The sequence below is a fragment of the Myxocyprinus asiaticus genome, chromosome 31 (assembly GCF_019703515.2).
Source record: "Myxocyprinus asiaticus isolate MX2 ecotype Aquarium Trade chromosome 31, UBuf_Myxa_2, whole genome shotgun sequence".
NCBI classification, from domain to species: Eukaryota; Metazoa; Chordata; class Actinopteri; order Cypriniformes; family Catostomidae; genus Myxocyprinus; species Myxocyprinus asiaticus.
This window is the reverse complement of record NC_059374.1, coordinates 23,319,277-23,340,956: the sequence shown is the minus strand read 5'-3', so window position 1 is coordinate 23,340,956 and position 21,680 is coordinate 23,319,277. Positions and strand designations below refer to the sequence as shown.

Sequence of the window (21,680 nt, the reverse complement as noted above, 5' to 3'; positions counted from 1 at the left end):
ATGAAGTGGATATTTACCAAGCAGCCTACAGTATTTTTGGAATTTGCTATTATCTTCTGTTGCAGTGGATGTTTTTTCCCTCTTCGTAATTAGTAATTTATTCATCAAAGTGTTAAAAGGGTGTAAAAAAAAAAAAAAAAAAAAAAAAAAAAATGAGGTTAAATTAATTGTTGAATTGTTGCCCTTACAGGGAAGCATCATGGAGAGACCGTGTTTCCCAGGCAGCTTTCAGTCCAGTCTAGGCCAGCATAGATGTGAAGTGTGCCCTGCCCACTTTTTCTGTCCTGAGAACGGTGAGCATAATATTTCAATTAATTAACAGACACAGGATATCTGTAATTTATGCCTTTGCTTAGGGATGTTTTTGTTATTTTAGATGTGACACACCCATTCCTGTGTTAACCTGGTTTTATTGTCCAATTGGGACAGCCAATCAACAGCCATGTCCTTCAGGGAGTTATGGAAACCGGTCTGGATTGGCAGTCTTCTGAATGCTCTCTATTGTATGGGGTCAGGTATGACGCAGGAATGATGATTACTGTCCCCAGAGAAAGCATGTTGATCCTGCCTGGGCTTAGGGTTTTGGAACTCATATTTACTGTACTTTATTTTCCAGGAAATGTCTCCGCAACCGGCCCTTGTAGTGATGGATTCTTGTGTTTTGGAGGAGCCTTTCTTTCCTCCCCAAATGATAATGAAACTGGAATACCATGTCTCTCTGGCTCTTACTCTATAGTTGGAAGTTTTGCAGCAATACCTTGTCCCAATGGTACATTTAGGTAACAACTTGACACACAACAGTACAAAGCAAACTGTAAAATTAGCTCATTTTATAAATCAGTGATTCCAAACCAGGAGGAGTATGCATACTTAAGCAAATGCCACAGGGTACTTTGAAATATTAAATATAAGAAGAACTTGCTCCCTGGCTCTCAGATACGTTGTCTCCCGGTCCTCAACCACTCCTCCACCCTCTGGCGGCGCCAGCTCGCCCCTCCCCCAGTGGACGGCAGTGAGTCCTGCGACCCCTGGCGGATGGAACCGCTCCTCCCCTTCTCGGCAGACAGCCGTAGTTCGTCCGGCTCTTGGCGGCCGGCAGCAACCCCTCCATCCCCAGGCAGACGGCCACGGCTGCTCCCCTGGCAGATGGCAGCGGCGAGGACTCCGTGACAGCGCATCCCTCACGGGTTTCGGCACCACTGTAATAGGTAAAGGATGGGAAATGAGGAGGCGGGAACCAGCTGAACAGTAAACATACAGTTTAATGATAAAACTCAACATAAAACAGACATAAACAGATACACATGTAACACGGCCGCATGCGTCGCTCTCTCTCGAACTGGTGCCTCAGGCTGCCCTTTATCTCACTCTCCCGCTGATCAGCTGATTCAGCGCCGGCCGTGCCTCATCACGGCCTGGCCACACCCTCCTCCTCTTCACAAAGGGTTATCCATCAGACATCTAAAACGTAGCATATATTGTAATTATAAGATAATTCTGTGGTTTTGAAAATTAGTTTGATGTAGCTGATAAACCAAATGTGATGTGACAGCCCTATTTTTCAATGCAGATATGTGTATTAATGGCAGTCAGAGTGCTCGTCCAGTAGATGGACTGCAGGGTTATATTTGTCCAAGCGGACACAGTTGCCCCATTGGTGCTTCAGTGGAAGTGCCATGTGAGCCTTGCACATACAACAGTGCTACTGGGGCCGCCCACTGTCTCTCATGCCCAGCTGGCACTATGTGTCCTTCCCCTGGCACTCAGAAGCCCTTACCATGTCCTTTGGGTGAGTCTTTACCCTGTGATGAGATTATTAATTATGTTTTTCACTTTGCTGTAAATCCTGAAATATGTTGAACCATATATGGCTTATGTTTGCTGTAACATATGCCGCTGCATGAAAGAGCTGGTATTGGTTTATGTGGCTCTTTTCCGTGATGCATCAGGTAATTCACAGCAGCTGTGCCCTGCCCTGTTGGCACACTGGGGCATGTTACCAAAGCTCAATCTGATGCTTCATGTGTGCCCTGTACTGCCGGCCTCTAATGCAGTTCACCTAGCTTGTCACAACCACAGGGTCTGATAAAATCCTACTATATAATAACTGCAATGCCTTAAGGTTTTTTAACCTCCTAAGACCCAAGCGTGACTGCTGTGTGCATTTTTCATTTCCCTTTTTGATTTGTAACAAGTAGCACCTAATAAACATGAAAACAAATAAATAAATAAATGAAAAAAACTTTCTAGAGCAAATACTTTTCCTAAACATTTAAATCCACATTTGTGGACAGTGGGTCTAATTTGTGAAATTTTAAATAATACCAAGCTATAGAAAGTCTGATTTTTTTTCATCACATTTTTTATTATGTTTCCAGGAGTGTTGGTTATTAATGTTTTGAGATGTTACAGACATTACATAAGAAATTAACATAATTCATTTTGATACAAGTAATGGCCAGCATCAACCAATCACTGCCAATCATGTTATAATAAAATTATACATTATAAATTCTGAATCTATGTACTGATTTCCATTGCCCCAGGTCTGCCAAACATGTTGAGTGGTCTAAACATCATCTGCAGCCTGAAACTGAAATTTTGGTTGGTTTTAGGAGTGAATGCACTAGCTGCATAGAGAGCTATAGGATGCTCCCTTTCTCCCTTGCTCCCTTTTTAGTGAATGACTTAACCTTCAGTGTGCTGTCTGTCTGCACTTGTCACAGAGCATTTTGAAATGTACCTTATTTCATCCTAACTCCATATAAAACTCAACCGACTGATTCTTAATGTGATAATGCACAGTGAATATATGATATTTAAAAAAATGTGCCAGGGCGGCATGGTGGCTCAGTGGTTAGCTCAACTGGGCCTTTCTGTGTGGAGTTTGCACGTTCTCCCCATGCCTGTGTGGGTTTCCTCCAGGTGCTCCAGTTTCCCCCACAAGTGAATTGGAGACTCTAAATTGCCCCGTAGGTGTGAGTGAGAGCTGATAAGTTACCTATTCTGTAACCCCAGTTCTCTGAAACATTGAGTGGAGAGATCCACCTATGGGAAGGGGATACGCACCTCTGCAGAAGCATCAAATTGCACCAAATCTGGCTTGACAGACAGGAGTGTGTGTCCAATGCCGCTTTAAGGCCCTGCCCTTACCTGAGGAAATAAAAGGACCTGTATGTGCTACTTTCCTCAGTAAGCATATTTGCTTCCTGTGAAGCAAGCGGGGCAAACTTGGAGGATCTCTCCACTCGATGTTTCAGAGAAATGTGGTTACAGGATTGGTAACCTATCGTATAATCTTGTGTCCGAGATCCACCTATGGAAAGATATGGACAACTCCCCGATTGCCTTATACACTCATAGGGAGATGCTGTCAGCCAAAAAGGATGGTCTCCTAATTGAAGGCAGTTCCTGACACATCCTATATAATATTTAAAGCCTGACCGATATGGGATTTTTGAGACTGATACGATACTGATTTTAGAGAGGGAAAATTCACCGATTACCGATATGGTGGCTGATATATTTAATTTTTGAGCTGGAATGAAAACAGACCTTTTCTAAGTAGATTTTTCACCGATTTTGCACCGATATGGCTATGCAAAGGTACTCAGATGGCTGCTTTCTTAAATATTTTTATCAAAGAATATTTGACATTATTGTTATACATTGTCAACAAATTCTAGAAATGAACACTGAGAAAATAAAGAATAAATAAAAATACAATAAATAGCTTAATAAACATCAGTACTGTATGTTTAGTATAAGTCAATTGCTGACCATTTAAATAAAGAATAAATAAAAATACAATAAATAGCTTAATAAACATCAGTACTGTATGTTTAGTATCAGTCAAATGCTGACCATTAAAATAAAGAATAAATAAAAATAAAAATAAAACAAATAGTTAAATAAACATCAGTATTGTTGTTACACCTGCAGTGCCTGCCATCTCCCCAGAACGCCGCCAGAGGTCGCCATCACCTGAGTTTTAACATTCCACGAACTACATTTCCCATAATCCTCCAGCCAGACTGATTACTCTTCCATCTGTATCACATTTAACCCTGTCTATTTAAGTTCCCAGTTTCCACGCATTCAACACAAAGTCTTGTTTGCCTAGTCTACAATTCTGAGTGTTATTACTATCATTGATTACCTTGTGTTTGACTCCTGCCTGTTCTCTGAATTCCCCAGCCTTCTTGTGAGTGTTTTGGATTTACTGCCTGTTTATTGGATTACCCCTCTGCCTATCGGACTTACTTTGTTTGCCTTTCTGGACTGCCTATCTGTGTACCGATCCCTTGCCTGCCTTTGTTTTTGCTCTTTGTTTTGTTACTTTGTTTTTACTATTTATTTGCCTTATTAAACTGCACATGGACCTTAACACTACTGCCCCGGTGTCTTCGCTACAGAAGACTTCACCAAACCTAGATCCAGCAGCTTTTCAACAGTTACACAAGCTTGTTTCAGCGCAAACAGCCATGCTGACTAGTCCCCATCAGCAGCTGTGCAAGCTCACATCTATCACGGAAGAACTCTTCAAATCCGTTCAACCCAACCCATGTGTATCTCCGAAGGGGGTTTCCACTAGCAGTTCCGCCTGCAGCCCAATGCCCTCTGCGGCTGTTGTTAATCCTTGACTCTCTCTTCCAGAGAAGTTTGACGGATCACCCAGCAAGTGTCTAGGATTCTGTTACTTTTCTGTCGCAACTACCTCACATGTATCCCAACGATGAAGCTCGTGTTTCCTTCATTATATCACTGCTGCCAGGCAAAGCTCTAGACTGGGTTATGGCAGTTTGGAGTCAAGAAAACATCTTGAAAGGTTCTTTGTCTCACTTCCTAACTCGCTTGCGGGAAGTTTTTGAGCACTCCGAGGGTGGTAAGGACCCTGGAGAACTTCTGTTGTGTCTAAAGCAGAATAATATGCCAGCCACTGAATTTGCTTTATCATTCCGCATTCTAGCAGCACAAACCATGTGGGTGGAGGTTACGTTAAAACTGTTGTTCCGTAAAGGACTAAACCCTGACCTTCAAATGGAACTAGCATGTCGTGATGAGGGAAGATCTCTGGATGAATTCATCAAACTTGCCATTCACCTGGACAACCTGATCATTGCCTGTCATCCAGTCAGCTCTCTACAATCAATTCCTTCTGACATCGCTGCTACCAGTCTTCACGAGCCCATGCAAGTGGGTCGTTCCTCCCTCACCACCAAAGAGCGACAATGGCGTCTCAGAGAGAGACTTTGTGTCTACTGCAGACAGTCGGGACATTTACTGGCTGCCTGCCCTGCGAAGGTGAGTTTTGAATTCTCAAATTTGATTCATATTGATCAGTTTCAATTGTCTGTCATATTGCATGTTCAGAATAGTGAACTGCAGATGTTAGTCATCTTAGATTCTGCGGCTGCTGGTAATTTCATTGATCTGGCCCTCGCCATGAATCTAAGATTGTCCCTTGTTCCCCAGCACTAGACGGACGACCCCTGGGCTCCGGCAAGATTCAGCAGATAACTCAACCCATTCATCTCCAAGTTGGACACATTCATCATGAGGAAATTCAGTTCCAGGTCACTCACTCTCCAAAAAACCCGATTGTTCTTGGCTTACCATGGCTGAGATTTCACAACCCTAAGATTTCCTGGAGAGATGGACAAATTACTTGTTGGAGTACCTCCTTTTTCCAGTCTTGCCTCAACCTCCCTGAACCCATCTCTCTCCCTCCGGTATGTACCGCGACTATCCTCCCAGAAAAGGAGATGTCGACCCTGCCACAATCTTATTCGGATCTCCGGGAGGCATTCAGTAAAGCTAAAGCAACCCAACTTCCTCCTCACCGTTCCTGTGACTGTGCTATTGACCTTTTGTCAGGCTCCTCTCCTCCACCTGGACGAATTTACCCCTTATCTGAGCCAGAGACTAAAGCTATGGAAGAATACATAGCAGAATCCCTAGAAAGGGATTTCATTCGACCCTCCACCTCTCCAGCTTTGCCGGCTTTCTTCTCCGTAGGAAAGAAGGACGGGGGTCTTCGTCCATGCATTGACTATTGAGGCCTGAACTCTGTCACCTTCAAGTATCGCTACCCCTTCCTTTGGTACGACCTGCACTAAAGCAGTTAAGAAATGCCAAAATCTACACTAAGCTGGATCTTCCTAATGCCTACAATTTGATCCGCATCTGGGAGGGGGATGAATAGAAAACAGCCTTCTCTACACACACTGGCCACTATGAATATCAGGTGATGCCTTTTGGACTTTTCAATAGTCCTTCTGTCTTTCAAGCATTCATGAATTACATTTTCCGTGACATTATTGGCAAGTGGGTTCTAGTCTACATCGATTACATCCTTATATTCTCATCTTCCCTCGATGAACGCGTTCAACATGTCAGAGTGGTACTCAACCGTCTTATTCAACATCAGCTTTACGCCAATGATGGAGAAATGTGAGTTCCACCAGTCCACCATCTCCTTCCTTGGTTATATCATCTCCTCTGAGGGGGTTACCATGGACTCTTCCAAAGTACAAGCAGTACTGCAGTGGCCCTTACAGGTGTCTATTAAGGAACCACAATGCTTCCTTGGCTTTGCAAACTTCTACCAAAGTTTCATTCGAGATTTCAGCTCCGTGGCTGCCCCACTCACCTCTCTGCTCCGTGGTAAAGCCCAAAAATCAAACTGGACACCTTCCACCTGTCAAGCCTTTGATCTCAAGTGTCGCTTCTCTACTGCCCCTATTCTCCATCATCCTGATCCCTCTCGACCCTTCGTGCTAGAAGTAGATGCTTCTGACTCTGGAGCAGGTGCGGTACTCTCCCAGCGACAAGGATCTCCCACTAAACTCCATCCCTGTGCATTCTACTCACGCAAGTTATCTTTGGCCGAGAGAAACTACGATGTCGCAGTCGAGAAGTCTTGGCCATGAAAATGGCTTTTGAGGAGTGGAGACACTGGCTAGAGGGAGCTCACCATCAATTTCTGGTGGTCTCTCTTCTTCTCCAGATTCGATTTCACTATCACCTTTCGACCTGGGTCTAAGAACACCAAGGCCGACGCTCTGTCCCGCATTTATGATTCCTCCAGTGACAACAACACTGTGACTTCCATCATCCCACCTACTCTCATTGTTGCTCCTGTACAGTGGGATATCATGGCTGATATTACCCAAGCTCAGAACCAAGGACCCACTCCCACTGGCTGCCCTCCTGACAAAGTCTTTGTCCCCAGTTCCTTACGGAACAGGGTTCTTCAGTGGGTTCATGACTCGGCCTGCTCGGGACATCCAGGCGCTCAAGCTACATGCAGGTTAGTGCAAAACCGGTTTTGGTGGGAAAACCTAGCCACTGAAGTAGCTAACTATGTTAAAAACTGCAATGTGTGTGCCACCACTAAATCTCTTCGACAGCTCCCGTCTGGTCTCCTTCAGCCTCTTCCTGCCCCTTCGACATCCTTGGTCCCATATCGCAGTGGACTTCGTCACGGATCTACCCAACTCACAGGGTTTCACTACCATCCTAACCATGGTGGATCGATTCTCTAAAGCCTGTAGATTCATCCCTCTGCCCAAACTTCCTTCATCCATGGAATGTGCAGAGAGCCTGTTTCATTACATTTTCCACCTTTATGGCCTTCCTGAGGACATTGTCTCTGACCGTGGTCCCCAGTTCACCTCACGAGTCTGGTCCGCATTCTTCAAATTACTCAATTTCTAATTTCTGGTTATCACCCTCAATCTAATTGTCAAGTCGAACGGCAAAACCAGGATCTGGGTAAATTCCTCTGAGCCTACTGTCAAGTCAACCAACACGACTGGAACCGTTTCCTACCCTGGGCTGAATATACTCAGAACTCTCTGTTCAAACCTGCCACCGGAACCACACCGTTCAAATGCATCTTAGGGTTTCAACCACCACTCTTTCCCTGGACCGAGGAACCTTCCGATGTTCCCGCTGTCGACGACTGGATGCAACGCAGCGAGGCTATCTGGGACCAAGATCATGTCCACCTACTACATGCATCCCAACTATGCTCCTGGACAATGGGTCTGGCTATCAACCCGAGATCTTCGTCTACAACTCCCGTGCAAGAAACTAAGTCCCAGGTATGTTGGCCCTTTCAAAATTCTCCGTCAAATTAACCCTGTATCATTTAAACTTCAGCTCCCTGCTAACTACCATATTTCCCCTACATTTCATGTGTCCCTGCTCAAACCTGCGGCACCTCCGAGAGAGGAAGGTTCTCAAGACCCTCAGAGACCCCTTCCATTCCTCACTGATGGAGAAGAAGCCTTTCGGGTACACAAGCTCCTGGACTCTCGACGCCGGGTCAGACACTTCAATATTCGGTGGACTGGGAAGGCTACGGTCCCAAGGAACGTTCCTGGACTAATTCTGAGGACATTCTGGACCCTAATCTCATCACTGAGTTTCACCACAATTTCCCTCATCAACCCGCTCCTAGAGGTCGAGGTAAACCCCAACGTAGACAACCTCCTCATGTCAGGAGCTGTTCACGGGGGGGCCCTGTTATACCCGCAGCGCCTGCCATCTCCCCCGAACGCCGCCAGAGGTCGCCATCACCTGAGTTTCAACATTCCACAAACTACATTTCCCATAATCCTCCAGTCAGACTGATTACTCTTCCACCTGTATCACATTTAACCCTGTCTATTTAAGTTCCCAGTTTCCACGCATTCAACACGAAGTCTTGTTTGCCTAGTCTACAATTCTGAGCATTATTACTATCATTGATTAGCCTGTGTTTGACTCCTGCCTGTTCTCCGAATTCCCCAGCCTTCTTGTGAGTGTTTTGGATTTACTGCCTGTTTATTGGATTACCCCTCTGCCTATCAGACTTACTATGTTTGCCTTTCTGGACTGCCTATCTGTGTACTGATCCCTTGCCTGCCTTTGTTTTTGCTCTTTGTTTTGTTACTTTGTTTTTACTATTTATTTGCCTTATTAAACTGCACATGGACCTTAACACTACTGCCCCAGTATCTTCACTACAACTGTATAGTATCAGTCAAATGCTGACAATTAATATAAAAAATATATAAAAATAAAATAACTAAATAAACATCAGTAGTACTGTTTTGTTTCAGTCAAATGCTGACCATTTAAATAAAGAATAAATAAAAATAAAATAAATAGTTATATAAACATCAGTACCTTATGTTTAGTATCAGTCAAATGCTGACCATTAAAATAAAGAATAAATAAAAATAAAACAAATAGTTAAATAAACATGAGTACTGTTTAGTATCAGTCAAATGCTGACCATTAAAATAAAGAATAAATAAAAATAAAATAAATAGCTAAATAAACATCAGTACTACTGTTTAGTATCAGTCAAATGCTGACCATTAAAATAAAGAATAAATAAAAATAAAAATAAATAGCTAAATAAACATCAGTACTGTTTAGTATCAGTCAAATGCTGACTATATTAATACTGCCAGTCAATTATTGGCAGGTTGTACAACAAGAAGCATTTACATTTGCCGAGACAAGAGATGAAAAGTGGCAGCAGTGTTACACTGTATTCTGCTATACAAGTTCAGGGAAAACTTTCAATGGTGGAAAACCAGACTTTTAAATATTACATTTTATAAATGCAACGACTGGAATTGTTCGGTTGAAGGGGGTACCAAACTGTGAATCCTAAACAAAACAGTTTGGTGAATACATGTTTACTCATTAGCTTCCACTCAGCTGACAACAATGAAAGTAGCTACGTGATTAGCTAGTTAGCTATAAGCTCATTGTCACGGAGAGTAAAAGACGGACATTGTTTATTTTACTTTCCAGCATTGTGTCTCACCAACTAGGTAATAACATAGCATGAAATCAACACTCAACAGACACAATCCACCACCGCACCGTTGTCTGCTGAGCTGCAAAAAGATGCTCTGATGTTTACCTTTCAATCTGCTACATTACTGACTGCACTGACAAACTATAGCTGGCTAACAGCAAACAGACATGAGTGACATGGTTGTCAGGGACAAAGTTAACGTTATATTAGTTATATTGAAAAGGGAAAATGATGGGGTCATTGTTAATTAAGTTTCCAGTATGTATTTCATAAACTAGTTAACAACTTACCTTGATGACACCGCTGAACTCCGCCCTGTCTGCAGAGCCACCGTCAAGTCAGAGTCAGCTCTGTAAACAATGGAGTCGGAGCACGCTCTGCTGGACAAACTATGCTATGACACCCAATTCTAAAGCCTATATACTGGTGAAAGGCTAATATATAATTATATATAATATATAATATTTCGGTCAGGGACTAATAATATTAGCAGGTTCTATAATCCATATGCATTACAAAGAAGGGAGGAGAGGCCGTGCAAAGTGCTTGATGTGAAACCTATGGGGTGACACGTACACAGTGAGAGGGGGAAAGGGTTATGGGTAAACCCATTAAGAAGAACTCACACCCAAAACCGCATGTGCTACTGGGGTTCTGGTGATATCAAGTCGGGCATAAGGAAAACTGCATTTACATGACAAGTTAGAATGCCGCTCTCTGCAAAAACCCTGCAATAAGCTGTTTTCTTAAGTACATGTAAACAGAGTCAGTTTTTCTCTTGAGAAAAAAAAAATATTTTAATGAAAATACTGATGACTCATCTTGCACTACTCAGATTTTTGTGCAATCAAATACATCCTAGAATGAGAATATTCCTCCTGCAACCGACTAGCAAGTAGCAAATCATGGTTTGTGATGCAACTAAAGTCTACTGGCTATTTAAAAAAAGGGACAAGAGGGGTGGCTCCTGTTTCAAGAGGAAATATGTCAAGAGAGGACCAAAAACTGCACCAAAGCCATTTCACAGGGTCTTCAAATGCAGTGATTTTTCAGTTTCTTTCATGCTTCTTGTATCTCTTTTTGTTTAATTTAGGGAAATGCCTGGTGTGTCCTATAGGCTATTTCTGTGGTCCAGATGGACTCTCTCAGCCTTCCGGGCCTTGTGCCCCTAGATTCCACTGTTTTGTGCAGGCCATAGTTCCCAACCCCACTGACAACAGCACTGTCAATTTGTGTCCACCAGGGGCATACTGTCATCTGGGAATCAAAGCAGGTGCTCTCTTTTTAAATTCCTTTTTAACAAAGCTTTAGAGAAATAGCACAACAGTAATGTTAAGAAGCACTTGATAAATGCCGGAGTTTGGAGTTGTATGATACAGCGCATGAGTCATGTTCTATTATTGTCTAACTGTGGTGTGTAGGTGAATGTTCAGCAGGCTACTTCTGTGACTGGGGCTCTAGCGGCCCAGAGCAAAGCCTCTGTCCTGCCAGCTTCTATTGCCCTACAAGCACACCAAGCTCCTGGCTTGTATTACAGGCACTTTCAGCTCTGTCATGGGAAACAATCACAGAGAAAACTGTGAACCATGTCCGTTAGGCTGTTACTGTCAGTGTAGGTTATTATTTCAGTCTTTATATCAGCCACTTATTTTTGTTTGAATTTATTCAAAAATGTGTCTATGCTTGCTCCCAATTCTATTGTGATAGATTATTTTTCATTACAATGCAGGAGGAGTTTCAGAGCCTCTTCCCTATCCATCAGGGCATTTTTGCGCCTTGGAAACAGCACAGGACACACAGTTCCCCTGCCCTCCAGGAACAGTGGAGCCTCAGTTTGGGGCAACCAGTATAGATGAATGTCTCCCATGCCTTGCAGGTAAGACTCTCACCACTGCACCCATTTTTTTCATGAAAATAAAATACTGTGTGCATTTAAAGGGACAGTTCACCCAAAAATGAAATTTTGTCATTATTTACTCACCCACCATTTGACTTTCTTTCTTCCATGGAACACAACAAGAAATGTTAGGCAGAATGTAAGAGACCCAGCGACTGAGACTAACATTCTACCTAATATTTCCTTTTGTGTTCCACTAAAGAAAGAAAGTTAAATGAGGAATATGATTAATATAATAATATAATATTTAATATCATTTTTTGGGGTAACTGTCCCTTTAAAGGAATAAAAGGATAAGTAGAGAAAACAGCGCTGGAAATGTGGTATACTGTTAGTTCTCTCTTAATAAACATACTGTTTGTTAATTAAGGGTTAAACTAATTTACGATTTGTGATTTGCCGATTGAATCTACAGGCTACGGCATGAGCCTTCCTGGTCATTATTACCCGACTGGTATTGGCTTCCCTCTCCCATGCCCTGCTGGAACATTCTCCAGCTCCTCAGGGTTGAGTGGGGTGGAGCAGTGCCAGCCGTACCCTCCTGGGTACTTTTGTGAGCAGCCTGCATTGATCCATGCCTCAGAAGCAGCTCTCTGTGATGCTGGGTAATTAAATCTGTGTTTCTGGAACCATACACCATTATCTGACAACCATACATCCACACCGATTTCAGTTCAGCCAGCTACGTGCACTCATGTGGTCTAATGGATCTTAGAGGATACATTTGTAAGATTTCAGATGTTATAGATTTCTTGTACTTTACTGAGAAGTACATTAAATCTATTATTGATATTCTCTGGTACAAAAATGTTATGTCAAGTGCAAATAAGTAGAGGAATGGCCTCAAATGAAAACTCACATTTTAAAATGACTCCATTTTCTATCCAATTGTGGCAGGGAATAAAAACAGATACAGTAAAGTGGTTTTGCAATAAGCTCTAATCTTTGCTATTTGCTTTTTAGCGTATGAACATTAGCTACTGTGAAAGGGTTAAAGTGAAATGATAAAATGGATTGGTCTGACTCTAATTTCTAATTGGATAAGCCACACTGTAATAAAAAAGAATTCCTATATTGCTTGGCTACCACAAACAGCCTACCATTAGAATAATGAACTGTATTACTTGGTGGAAGAATTGTTTATTCTTTATAGATAATGAGTTATTAAACACTGGTGTCTTTTATCATATTGCTGATCAGTGGAATAAGGGTTATCCATCAGACATCTAAAATGTAGTATATATTGTAATTATAAGATAATTGTGTGGTTTTGAAAAAAATAATCTCTTGAAAATTAGTTTGATGTAGCTGATCAAATGTGATGTGACAGCCCTATTTTTCAGTGCAGATATGTGTGTATTGATGGTAGTCGGAGTGCTCATCCAATAGATGGACTGCAGGGTTATATTTGTCCAAGCGGACACAGTTGCCCCATCAGTGCTTCATTGGAAGTGCCATGTAAGTCTGGTACATACAGCAGTGCTACTGGGGCCGCCCACTGTCTCTCATGCCCAACTGGCACTATGTGTCCTTCCCCTGGCACTCAGAAGCCCTTACCATGTCCTATGGGTGAGTCCTTACCCTGTGATGAGATTAAGTATGTTTTCCACTTTGCTGCAAATCCTGAAATATGTTGAACCATATATGGCTTATGTTTGCTGTAACGTGCCACTGCTTGAAAGAGCTGGTATTGATTTATGTGGCTCTCATTATGTACTATCTTTTCAGTGATGCATCAGATCATTTATGCCCTACTGGCACCACAGCAGCTGTGCTCTGCCCTGTTGGCACACTGGGACATGTTACCAAAGCTCAATCTGATGCTTCCTGTGTGCCCTGTCCTACTGGTCCCAACTGCAGTTCACCTGGCTTGTCACAACCACAGGGTCTGATAAAATCCTACTATAATAATAACCACAATGCCTTAAGGTTTTTTAACCTCCTATGACCCAAGTGTGACTGCTGCGGGCATTTTTCATTAGGTTCTAGTAGAACCTAATAAATGTGTGGCAGGGTGGAGGGCGGGACCGGGCCGTGATTCTGCACACCCTGCCCCTAATCAGGCTGATCAAGCTCGAGAGGGATAAAGGCGACTGGAGACGGCAGTTCGAAAGAGAGAGAGAGTTACGGGCAGCTGCCTGGCATGTGTTTGTCTTTTTGTTTAAGTTAATCATTAAACTATTATTTATATTGTCAAGCCAGTTCTCGCCTCCTCCTTTCCATTGAACTTTGTTACACTGGTGCCGCAACCCGGGAAGGAGGAGGGATGCACCGTAGTAGAGTCCTCGCCACTACCATCCACCCTAATGGAGCAGCCGCGGCCATCCGCCGGGACGAAGGAGCGTGGCCATCTGAGAGCGGAGGAACGGCCGCTGAATGTGAGGGTAGGAGGGGCTCCTAGCCGACCGTCTGGAGCAGTCAGGGCCGCTGCCAGGGGTGGGGGAGACCCCTTCCGTCCACTGAAAATGCGGCGGGGCATTCTGTCCACCAGGGGCCGGAGGACTGCCTCCGATACGCCCAGGGAGGCGTGGCTGTCGTCCACTAGTGGGAGGAGGAGTGGCCGAGGACCAGGCTATGGTGTATCCTCCTTTCCATTGAACTTTGTTATAACATGCAAAAAAAAAATAAAAAATTCTAGAGCAAATAGTTTTCCTAAAAATTTAAATCCACATCTGTGGACAGCGGGTCTAATTTGTGAAATTTTAAATAATACCAAGCTATGGAAATTCTGAAAAATTGATCAAATTGTTTATTGTGTTTCCAGGAGTGTTGGTTATTCATGTTTTGAGATGTTAGAGACATTACATAAGAAATTAGCATAATTCATTTTGATACAAGTAATGGCCAGCATAATCCAATCACTGCCAACCATGTTAAAATAAAATTATACATTATAAATTCTGAATCTATCTTCTGATTTCCATTGCCCCAGGTCTGCCAAACATGTTGAGTGGTCCAAACATCATCTGCAGCCTGAAACTGAAATTTTGGTTGGTTTTAGAAGTGAATGCACTTAGCTGCATACAGAGCTATAGGATGCTCCCTTTATCCCTTGATCCCTTTTTAGTGAATGACTTAACCTTCAGTGTGCTGTCTGTCTGCACTGGTCTCAGAACAGTTTGAAATGTACCTTATTTCATCCTAACTCCATATAAAGCCTCTGAAAGCAACATATTTCAGCTTTTGGATGAACCCATTGATTGAAAGTTTAACCCTTTACTGACAGCATGGAGTCTCCTGAACTGAGATCGGTCAGTTTAAATTAATTTAAATTACGTGTTTCATACAGCGAAGCCAAAATACAACATCCACGCATGTTTGCGTGGGGTCGCAAAAGGTCAGTGTTATTTGTTAAAGGAATAGTTCACCCAAAATGAAAATTCTGTCATCATTCACTCATCTTATGATCATCATATTGTTCGAAATATTATTGTTCTTTGTATTATATACTATTGATCCATATTGTTCTTTCCTCTTTGGAACACAAAAAAACATTCACTTTCATTGCATAGAAGAAAGGATGTCATATGGGTTTGAAATAATATGAGGGTGAGTAAATGATGACCGAATTGTGATTTTTGGGTGAAATATTCGTTTAAAATAAATTAATGAGGGTCTGAATTACTGTCTTCCCAGTATAAACTGGTTTGTAGGTCTATACTAGCTAGTCTATCTGATCTTCCAGCCTGGCAAAGTTGGCATTTAGCTGGTTTATCGTTTCCCAGCCTTGCCAGCTGAGAAGTGCCAAAACCCCTCTAAAACCAGCAAACAGACCAGCCTGACCAGTTTGGGAGACCAGCTAATACCAGCAAACCAGATTGTGCTGGTTTAAGATGTTTGTTTCAGCAAGTATATGGACTAATTTCTGATATCTTATCTATTTTACTTGTAGACCAATGACAGCAGGGTTATTTCTGCCAAGTAGGGTCAGCATATCCTGCACCTTTGAATCCGACTGGCTACCTAAGGAACGACCCCTGCCCACAGGGTCACTTTTGCCCCTCTGGAACCCTAACACCTCTTCCCTGCCCAGTGAGCAGCATTCGTAACCTCACTGGTGTGTATGGATACATATGGATATCTATATACTGTATACTATATATATACTGTATATACAATAAACAATGCAGTATCAGCATTTAGGCGATTTGGAAATGAATAATTTATACATTTTATTTATTTATGAGCTTTCAAATACAGTAGACCATGTGGATTCAAGCACTAGCACACACTTAAAGAAGCAATAACGAACAGATTCCCATTGAGTTGGTGTGAGGTATTAAATGGCATTCCAATATTCCCCAGAACCCTACAAAGAATAATATTTTATAATTTACAAGTGTTTTCCATTTATTTTACTACAACACCAATTCCAAAAAAGTTGGGACAGTATAAAAAATGCTAATAAAAACAAAAAGGAGTGATTTGTAAATTATATTCACTCTTTGCTATATTGAAAGCACTACAACTACACATTATATGATGTTTTACCCTGTGAATTTCATTTTTTTTATTTTTTATTTTTAAGTGTACAGTAACTTCAAATCAAATGATTGCAACACGGTCTAAAAAAGTTGGGAAAGTCGAGTGTTAACCACTGTGAAACATCACCATTTCTTCTAATAACACTTATTAAGCATTTGGGCACTGAAGACACAAGTCTGTGAAGTTTAGAAAGTGGAATTTCCCCCATTCATCCATTATGTAGGTCTTTAGCTGCACAATTGTACGGGGTCTTCATTGCCATTTGGTGTGCTTCATAATGTGCCACACATTCTTAATTGGAGACAGGTCAGGACTACAGGCAGGCCAATCTAGCACGCACACTCTCTGCTCACACAGCCATGCACTTGTAATCCAGGCAGTATGTGGTTTAAAGTTGTCTTGCTGGAAAATGCAGGGATGGTGCTGGATGGCAGTATAGGTTACTCCAAAATGTTTACATATCTGTCTGCATTCATGGTGTTCTCACAGATATACGAGTTACCCATGTCATGGGCACTGACACACCCCTGGCCCATATACACACTGGCTTTTGGACCTGACGCTAATAACAGCTTGGATGGCCCTTTTCCTCTTTGGTCCGGATAACACGACGGCTTTGTTCTTCAGAAACTTTTTGAAATGTGGACTCTTCAGACCAAAAAACACAGTTCCACCGTTTTACTTTCCATCTCAGATGAGACCGAGGCCAGAGAAGTCGGCAGCGCTTCTGGACAGTGTTAATGTATGCTTCTGCTTTGCATAGTAAAATCTTAAATTGCATCTGTGGATGCTGTGTCAAGTGGTGTTGACTAACAAAGGTTTACTAAAGTTATCTCAAGCCCATGTTCATGATATCAATTACAGATGAATGCCGTTTTTTAAGACAGTGACGTCTGAGGGATCAGAGATAAAGTATTATGTACAGTATAAAGTATTATGATACAATTCCCTCACCCGTTTACCATCTCCTGTTTTACATCGCCTTGTTATTTCAACTCGTCAAATTGTTAGTTGTCTCCCCTCGTCTTGCCCTGATGACTGCATCCCATGCTGTCCAGGCTATTACTGTGATGAGGCAATCATTGGAGACCCTCATCCTTGCCCACCATAGTCCTACTGCCCTGCAGGTACTCTGTTCTGCTTTTCCATTGTTTTTCTATGTAAACATGCTAGACGGACATCCTTGACTGTTGTGCAGCTTCTCACTGCTTTATTTAAAAAGAATTGTAACTCTTAAAAGTGCATCTTGAGATACTTGTGTTCTGTTATATTCGTTGCTCTTTGTCTAGCTTTTTTTCACCGTAAGAATGCGTTTGGTCTGAACAGCCTTTAACCCAGCTGTAGCTATCTATGGTGTCTACTTTGTTAATGCTATGCACATTAGCCCTATCTATTTTAATTTGCTTTAATTGCAGCCACCGTGGTCCCTCAACCCTGTCCCAATGGCACGTTCACCACTCCTGATGTAGGTAGTCTGCAGGAGGAGATAGAGTGCTTGACATGCCCACCAGGAACGTTCTGCATGTACACCTACAGATTATACAAATTGTACTGAACACCAGTTTGCCTAATGATCATTATAAACGGATAGTTATGAATCTAAATTCTGAGAGAATCAGCCTCATTCAAAACAGTTGTAAATTATAAGTTGTGCTGATTTTGCAATGTTTACGCCTCTCATCCACACTAGAATGCCATTTTCCTCCACAGAAAAAAAAGAGGCTTTAGAGAACGATCTTTATTATTGCGTACATCGGAAAATGATGACGTTAGAAAACTGAAAACTAATTTTTTAAACAAAAATGAGTTAGTGTGAACATTGCCTTAGGATTTTTAACTAAATTTTTTGGTAGAAGAATTGTTTGTTCTAATAATTGTCAGTAATGCATTGAACTCTCTGTTGAAGATTGTTGTCATTTATCATCATGCTGTTGCAACAGGGTCAACTGGTCAACAGGGACCAATGTGAGTGGGGAGTAACGTGTGCTGGCCCATGTCCTCCTGGTATGTCAACAAAGCCTTTCCATAAAGCAACATAATGACTTAACCCTCCTGTTATGTTCGGGTCATTTTTTAGTTAAAAACTGTGAAAAACGAATCTTAATCTTAAATTTGGTCAAAATACCTTTGGATTATTCTCAACACTGACTAAATGAATATGTTAAAACAAAAATGTTTTGTTTTTTATATTTGTTTATATTTATGGAATGTCAAGGTCTTCTAGGAGGAAGTAGACATCTAATACATTGCATACAACAGAGTTTGCTATACATTGCATACAACCCTAACCCTAACATTAATCAACAGGCAAAGTATTTATCATGCTGATGATGTAGAGGCTTTAGAAAATCGTGTATGTAATATGATACGCACAGCTTTATAGGGTTAATATTTGCGGATATTACACACACACCTACACATACTGCCAAAACTGTGTAGTGCACACAAACAAACAAACACACACACACACACACACACACACACACACATATGTTGGTGCAGCTATCATTATGAGGACTCTCCATAGACATAATGATTTTTATACTGTACAAACTATAGATTCTATCCCCTAACCCTAACCCTACCCCTAAACCTAACTCTCACAAAAAACTTTCTGCATTTTTACATTTTCAATTAAACATCGTTTAGTATGTTTTTTAAGAGATTTGAATTATGGGGACAGTAGAAATGTCCTCATAAACCACATTTATAGCATAATACCCTTGTAATTACCAGTTTATAACCTAAAAACAATTCCTCGTAAACCACTTAAACCTGCCCACACACACACACACACACACACACACACAGTGTTATTTGTAGTCGTTCAACTGCATAATGTTGATTTGACAATGTATTTGTTGTACAATAATATGTTTTTGTTTTTTGCAATATTTCTATGGTTGTAATGTTACAGAATATAATTTTTTTTTTCAGACTACTTAAATCTGTAAGTAATCTAAGGATAAGCTTATTTCAAATACTGTAAATCCTTACAGTAAAGACATCAGACATATTAACAGTAGAGGGCTAGGTTGTGTGTTTACTTTTAGTTTTGTTTGTTCGGGCAAGGTTTTATTGCCCTGAAGGCACAGCGGAACCTCTAGCCAACTGCCAACACTATAAGGGAAACCCCTGGAGCAAGTACAGTATACATGACTGCCTGCCCTGCCCTCCAAAACACTGGTGCAAAGAGGGTACGTCAATGGCTATAAATGTTTTTTAAATGCTGTTTGTCAATATTTCAGATACATTAAGTCTAACAGTTAATACCTGACAAATATCCATATAGTAAAACCCAGCTTTACAGTATCTATCCCCTTTGTCTTCATATAGGTGATCCTACACCACACATGTGTCCGCCTGGCTTTTACTCTGATGGCATAGTTGATCACTATGATCACTACAATTTTGTTTTGATATTTTGTTATATAATGCAGAGACATTCATACATTTTTGAAGGGATAATTCACCAAAAAAATTAAAATTCTCTCATTTATTTTCCCTCATATGATTTTGTTCCATGAAAAACACAAGGAGACATTAGGCAGAATGACAGCCTCAGCCACGTTTTACTCTCATTGTATAGAAAAGCAAATGCAATAAAAGTGAATGGTGACTGAGGATATCAATTCCTAACATTCTGCCCAACATGTTCTTTTGTGATGATCAGAACAAAGAAAGACATACGGATTTGGAATAACATGAGGGTGAATAGATGATGACGGAATTTTGATTTTTGGTTGAAATATCCCTTTCTTACACCTACAGCTCACCACAGCTGTCACACATGTTCCTCACCAACCTACATTAACAAATACACTTCAGATAAACAATGATCCAAATAAGGTGTCAACACTGTTTGGCAGATGTACTTTTCCACATTACTGCCCAGCCAGCAGCTCTGTCATGCTGTCCTGTGCAGATGGCTGGATGCCGCTGAACAGCAGTGGACTGAGGAAGTCCAAGGAGAGCAGTTGTGTGCAATGTGGAGCGGGTACCTATCGGCCCAGTCTGTCCCCTCAACTCCAGTGCCTCCTGTGTCCACTAGGATATCTGTATCCTCCAAGTCAGCACACACTGATGGACTCCTATGTGACTCTGAAAATACAGTCATCCTTTGACATGCTATGTGACATGCTATTCTTTTATAATATTATTAGAGCTGTCAAAATTAATGCGTTAACGCATGCGATTAATTTAAAACATTTAACACGTGCATTTTTTAAAAATTGCTATTAACTATTTTACCGTTAATACGGCATAAACCAGCATAAACACTGGTTGGAAGAGCGGAACCTTTGCGATGTGTTTGCCCGGAGTCATTACATTGACGGACACACCACAAACACGCACATCAGTGATTCAGTGTTAGTGATCAAATGATGGGGAAAGGATCTCTTAATGTTTTGTTGTACAAAACAAACCTAGATGGGACTTGTGAGAGTAATCAAGTATTTTTAAGCCTAAGTAAGGCACATTTGAATTATTACAGAATCACGCCATGTCTTACTATCACCAAAACACAGAATGAGACGATTTCTTCTGCAAACGCTTTTCATGTGGAGTTCAAAGCGGTGCCTGATGCTGAGTTTAAGAGATTAAAGGCCAATTGCAATGAATATGAAACCTATGTGGGCACTAGTTCAATTAGTCAAACCCCCACCTAGACTTTGGGAAACATTTAATGTTACTTGGATTGGTGCTATTTTAGTGCATTTCTGTCTTTATACTGTGGAAGGCTTTGTTTGGAAAATGTTAATAAAGCATCATATTGTTACATATTGTTTTGTTTTCTTTCCTAAGGAAATAAATGCATTTTGACAAGAAAATAAGTATATTTAGAGTCAAATTTCAGCACTTACATTTTATTTGTGACTGACAGCACTAAATATTATGCATTTTGTTTTATGACTTCATATTATCAAAATATACACTTTCTCTTACCAATATAAACTATCACTGATTTATATACAGTTTATAATATATACATGTATATAACCGAAATGTTATTTGTAAGCCACTCAATAGCAAATAAATTCAGTATAATCATTTATAAACCCATTTGTATGTACATTTTCAATGAGACAATTTACATACGAGCAGTCTTGCATACGATTTACACAAAAATTAGTTCTGCTCGTGTCTTGCAGCATTATACCGGTATAATGATCTGTCTACTGGGCTCACACCATTATAGTGGTCAGCCCTGACCAGTGGGGTATGTTTGTCCGCAATGCACATCTGATCCTGTTCCCTGTCCACCTGGCTCATATGGAAACCACAGTGGAGCAGAGTCACTTGAGGAATGTCACAAATGCCCAACGGGAACCTTCAATCACTTACACGCCAAAAGAGCCTGTTTCTCCTGTGGGAGTTCATCCACCTCAGCTGCAGGTCAGATCACATTGTAACAATCCAATGAAGTTGTTCTAGATTAAAATTAGATTAAAATAATTAATCACAATTAATATG

The 21,680-nt window shown here is 41.3% G+C and overlaps 1 protein-coding gene and 1 long non-coding RNA gene across 2 annotated transcripts; both read left to right on the top strand.

The window, feature by feature from the left end:
- The first annotated feature begins 422 nt into the window (after window positions 1–422).
- LOC127422137 (signal peptide, CUB and EGF-like domain-containing protein 2) lies at window positions 423–2,086 on the top strand. Its single transcript, XM_051665485.1, has 5 exons — window positions 423–515; window positions 617–779; window positions 937–1,230; window positions 1,590–1,789; window positions 1,950–2,086. The coding sequence occupies exons 1-5, from the start codon at window positions 443–445 to the stop codon at window positions 2,084–2,086; spliced, it is 867 nt and encodes a 288-aa protein (XP_051521445.1). The 5' UTR covers window positions 423–442.
- A 17,210-nt stretch (window positions 2,087–19,296) lies between these two features.
- On the top strand, window positions 19,297–20,987 carry LOC127422206 (uncharacterized). The gene is made up of 2 exons (XR_007894140.1): window positions 19,297–19,402; window positions 19,542–20,987. It is a non-coding gene; the product is annotated as an uncharacterized LOC127422206 (long non-coding RNA).
- Window positions 20,988–21,680: the final 693 nt, after the last annotated feature.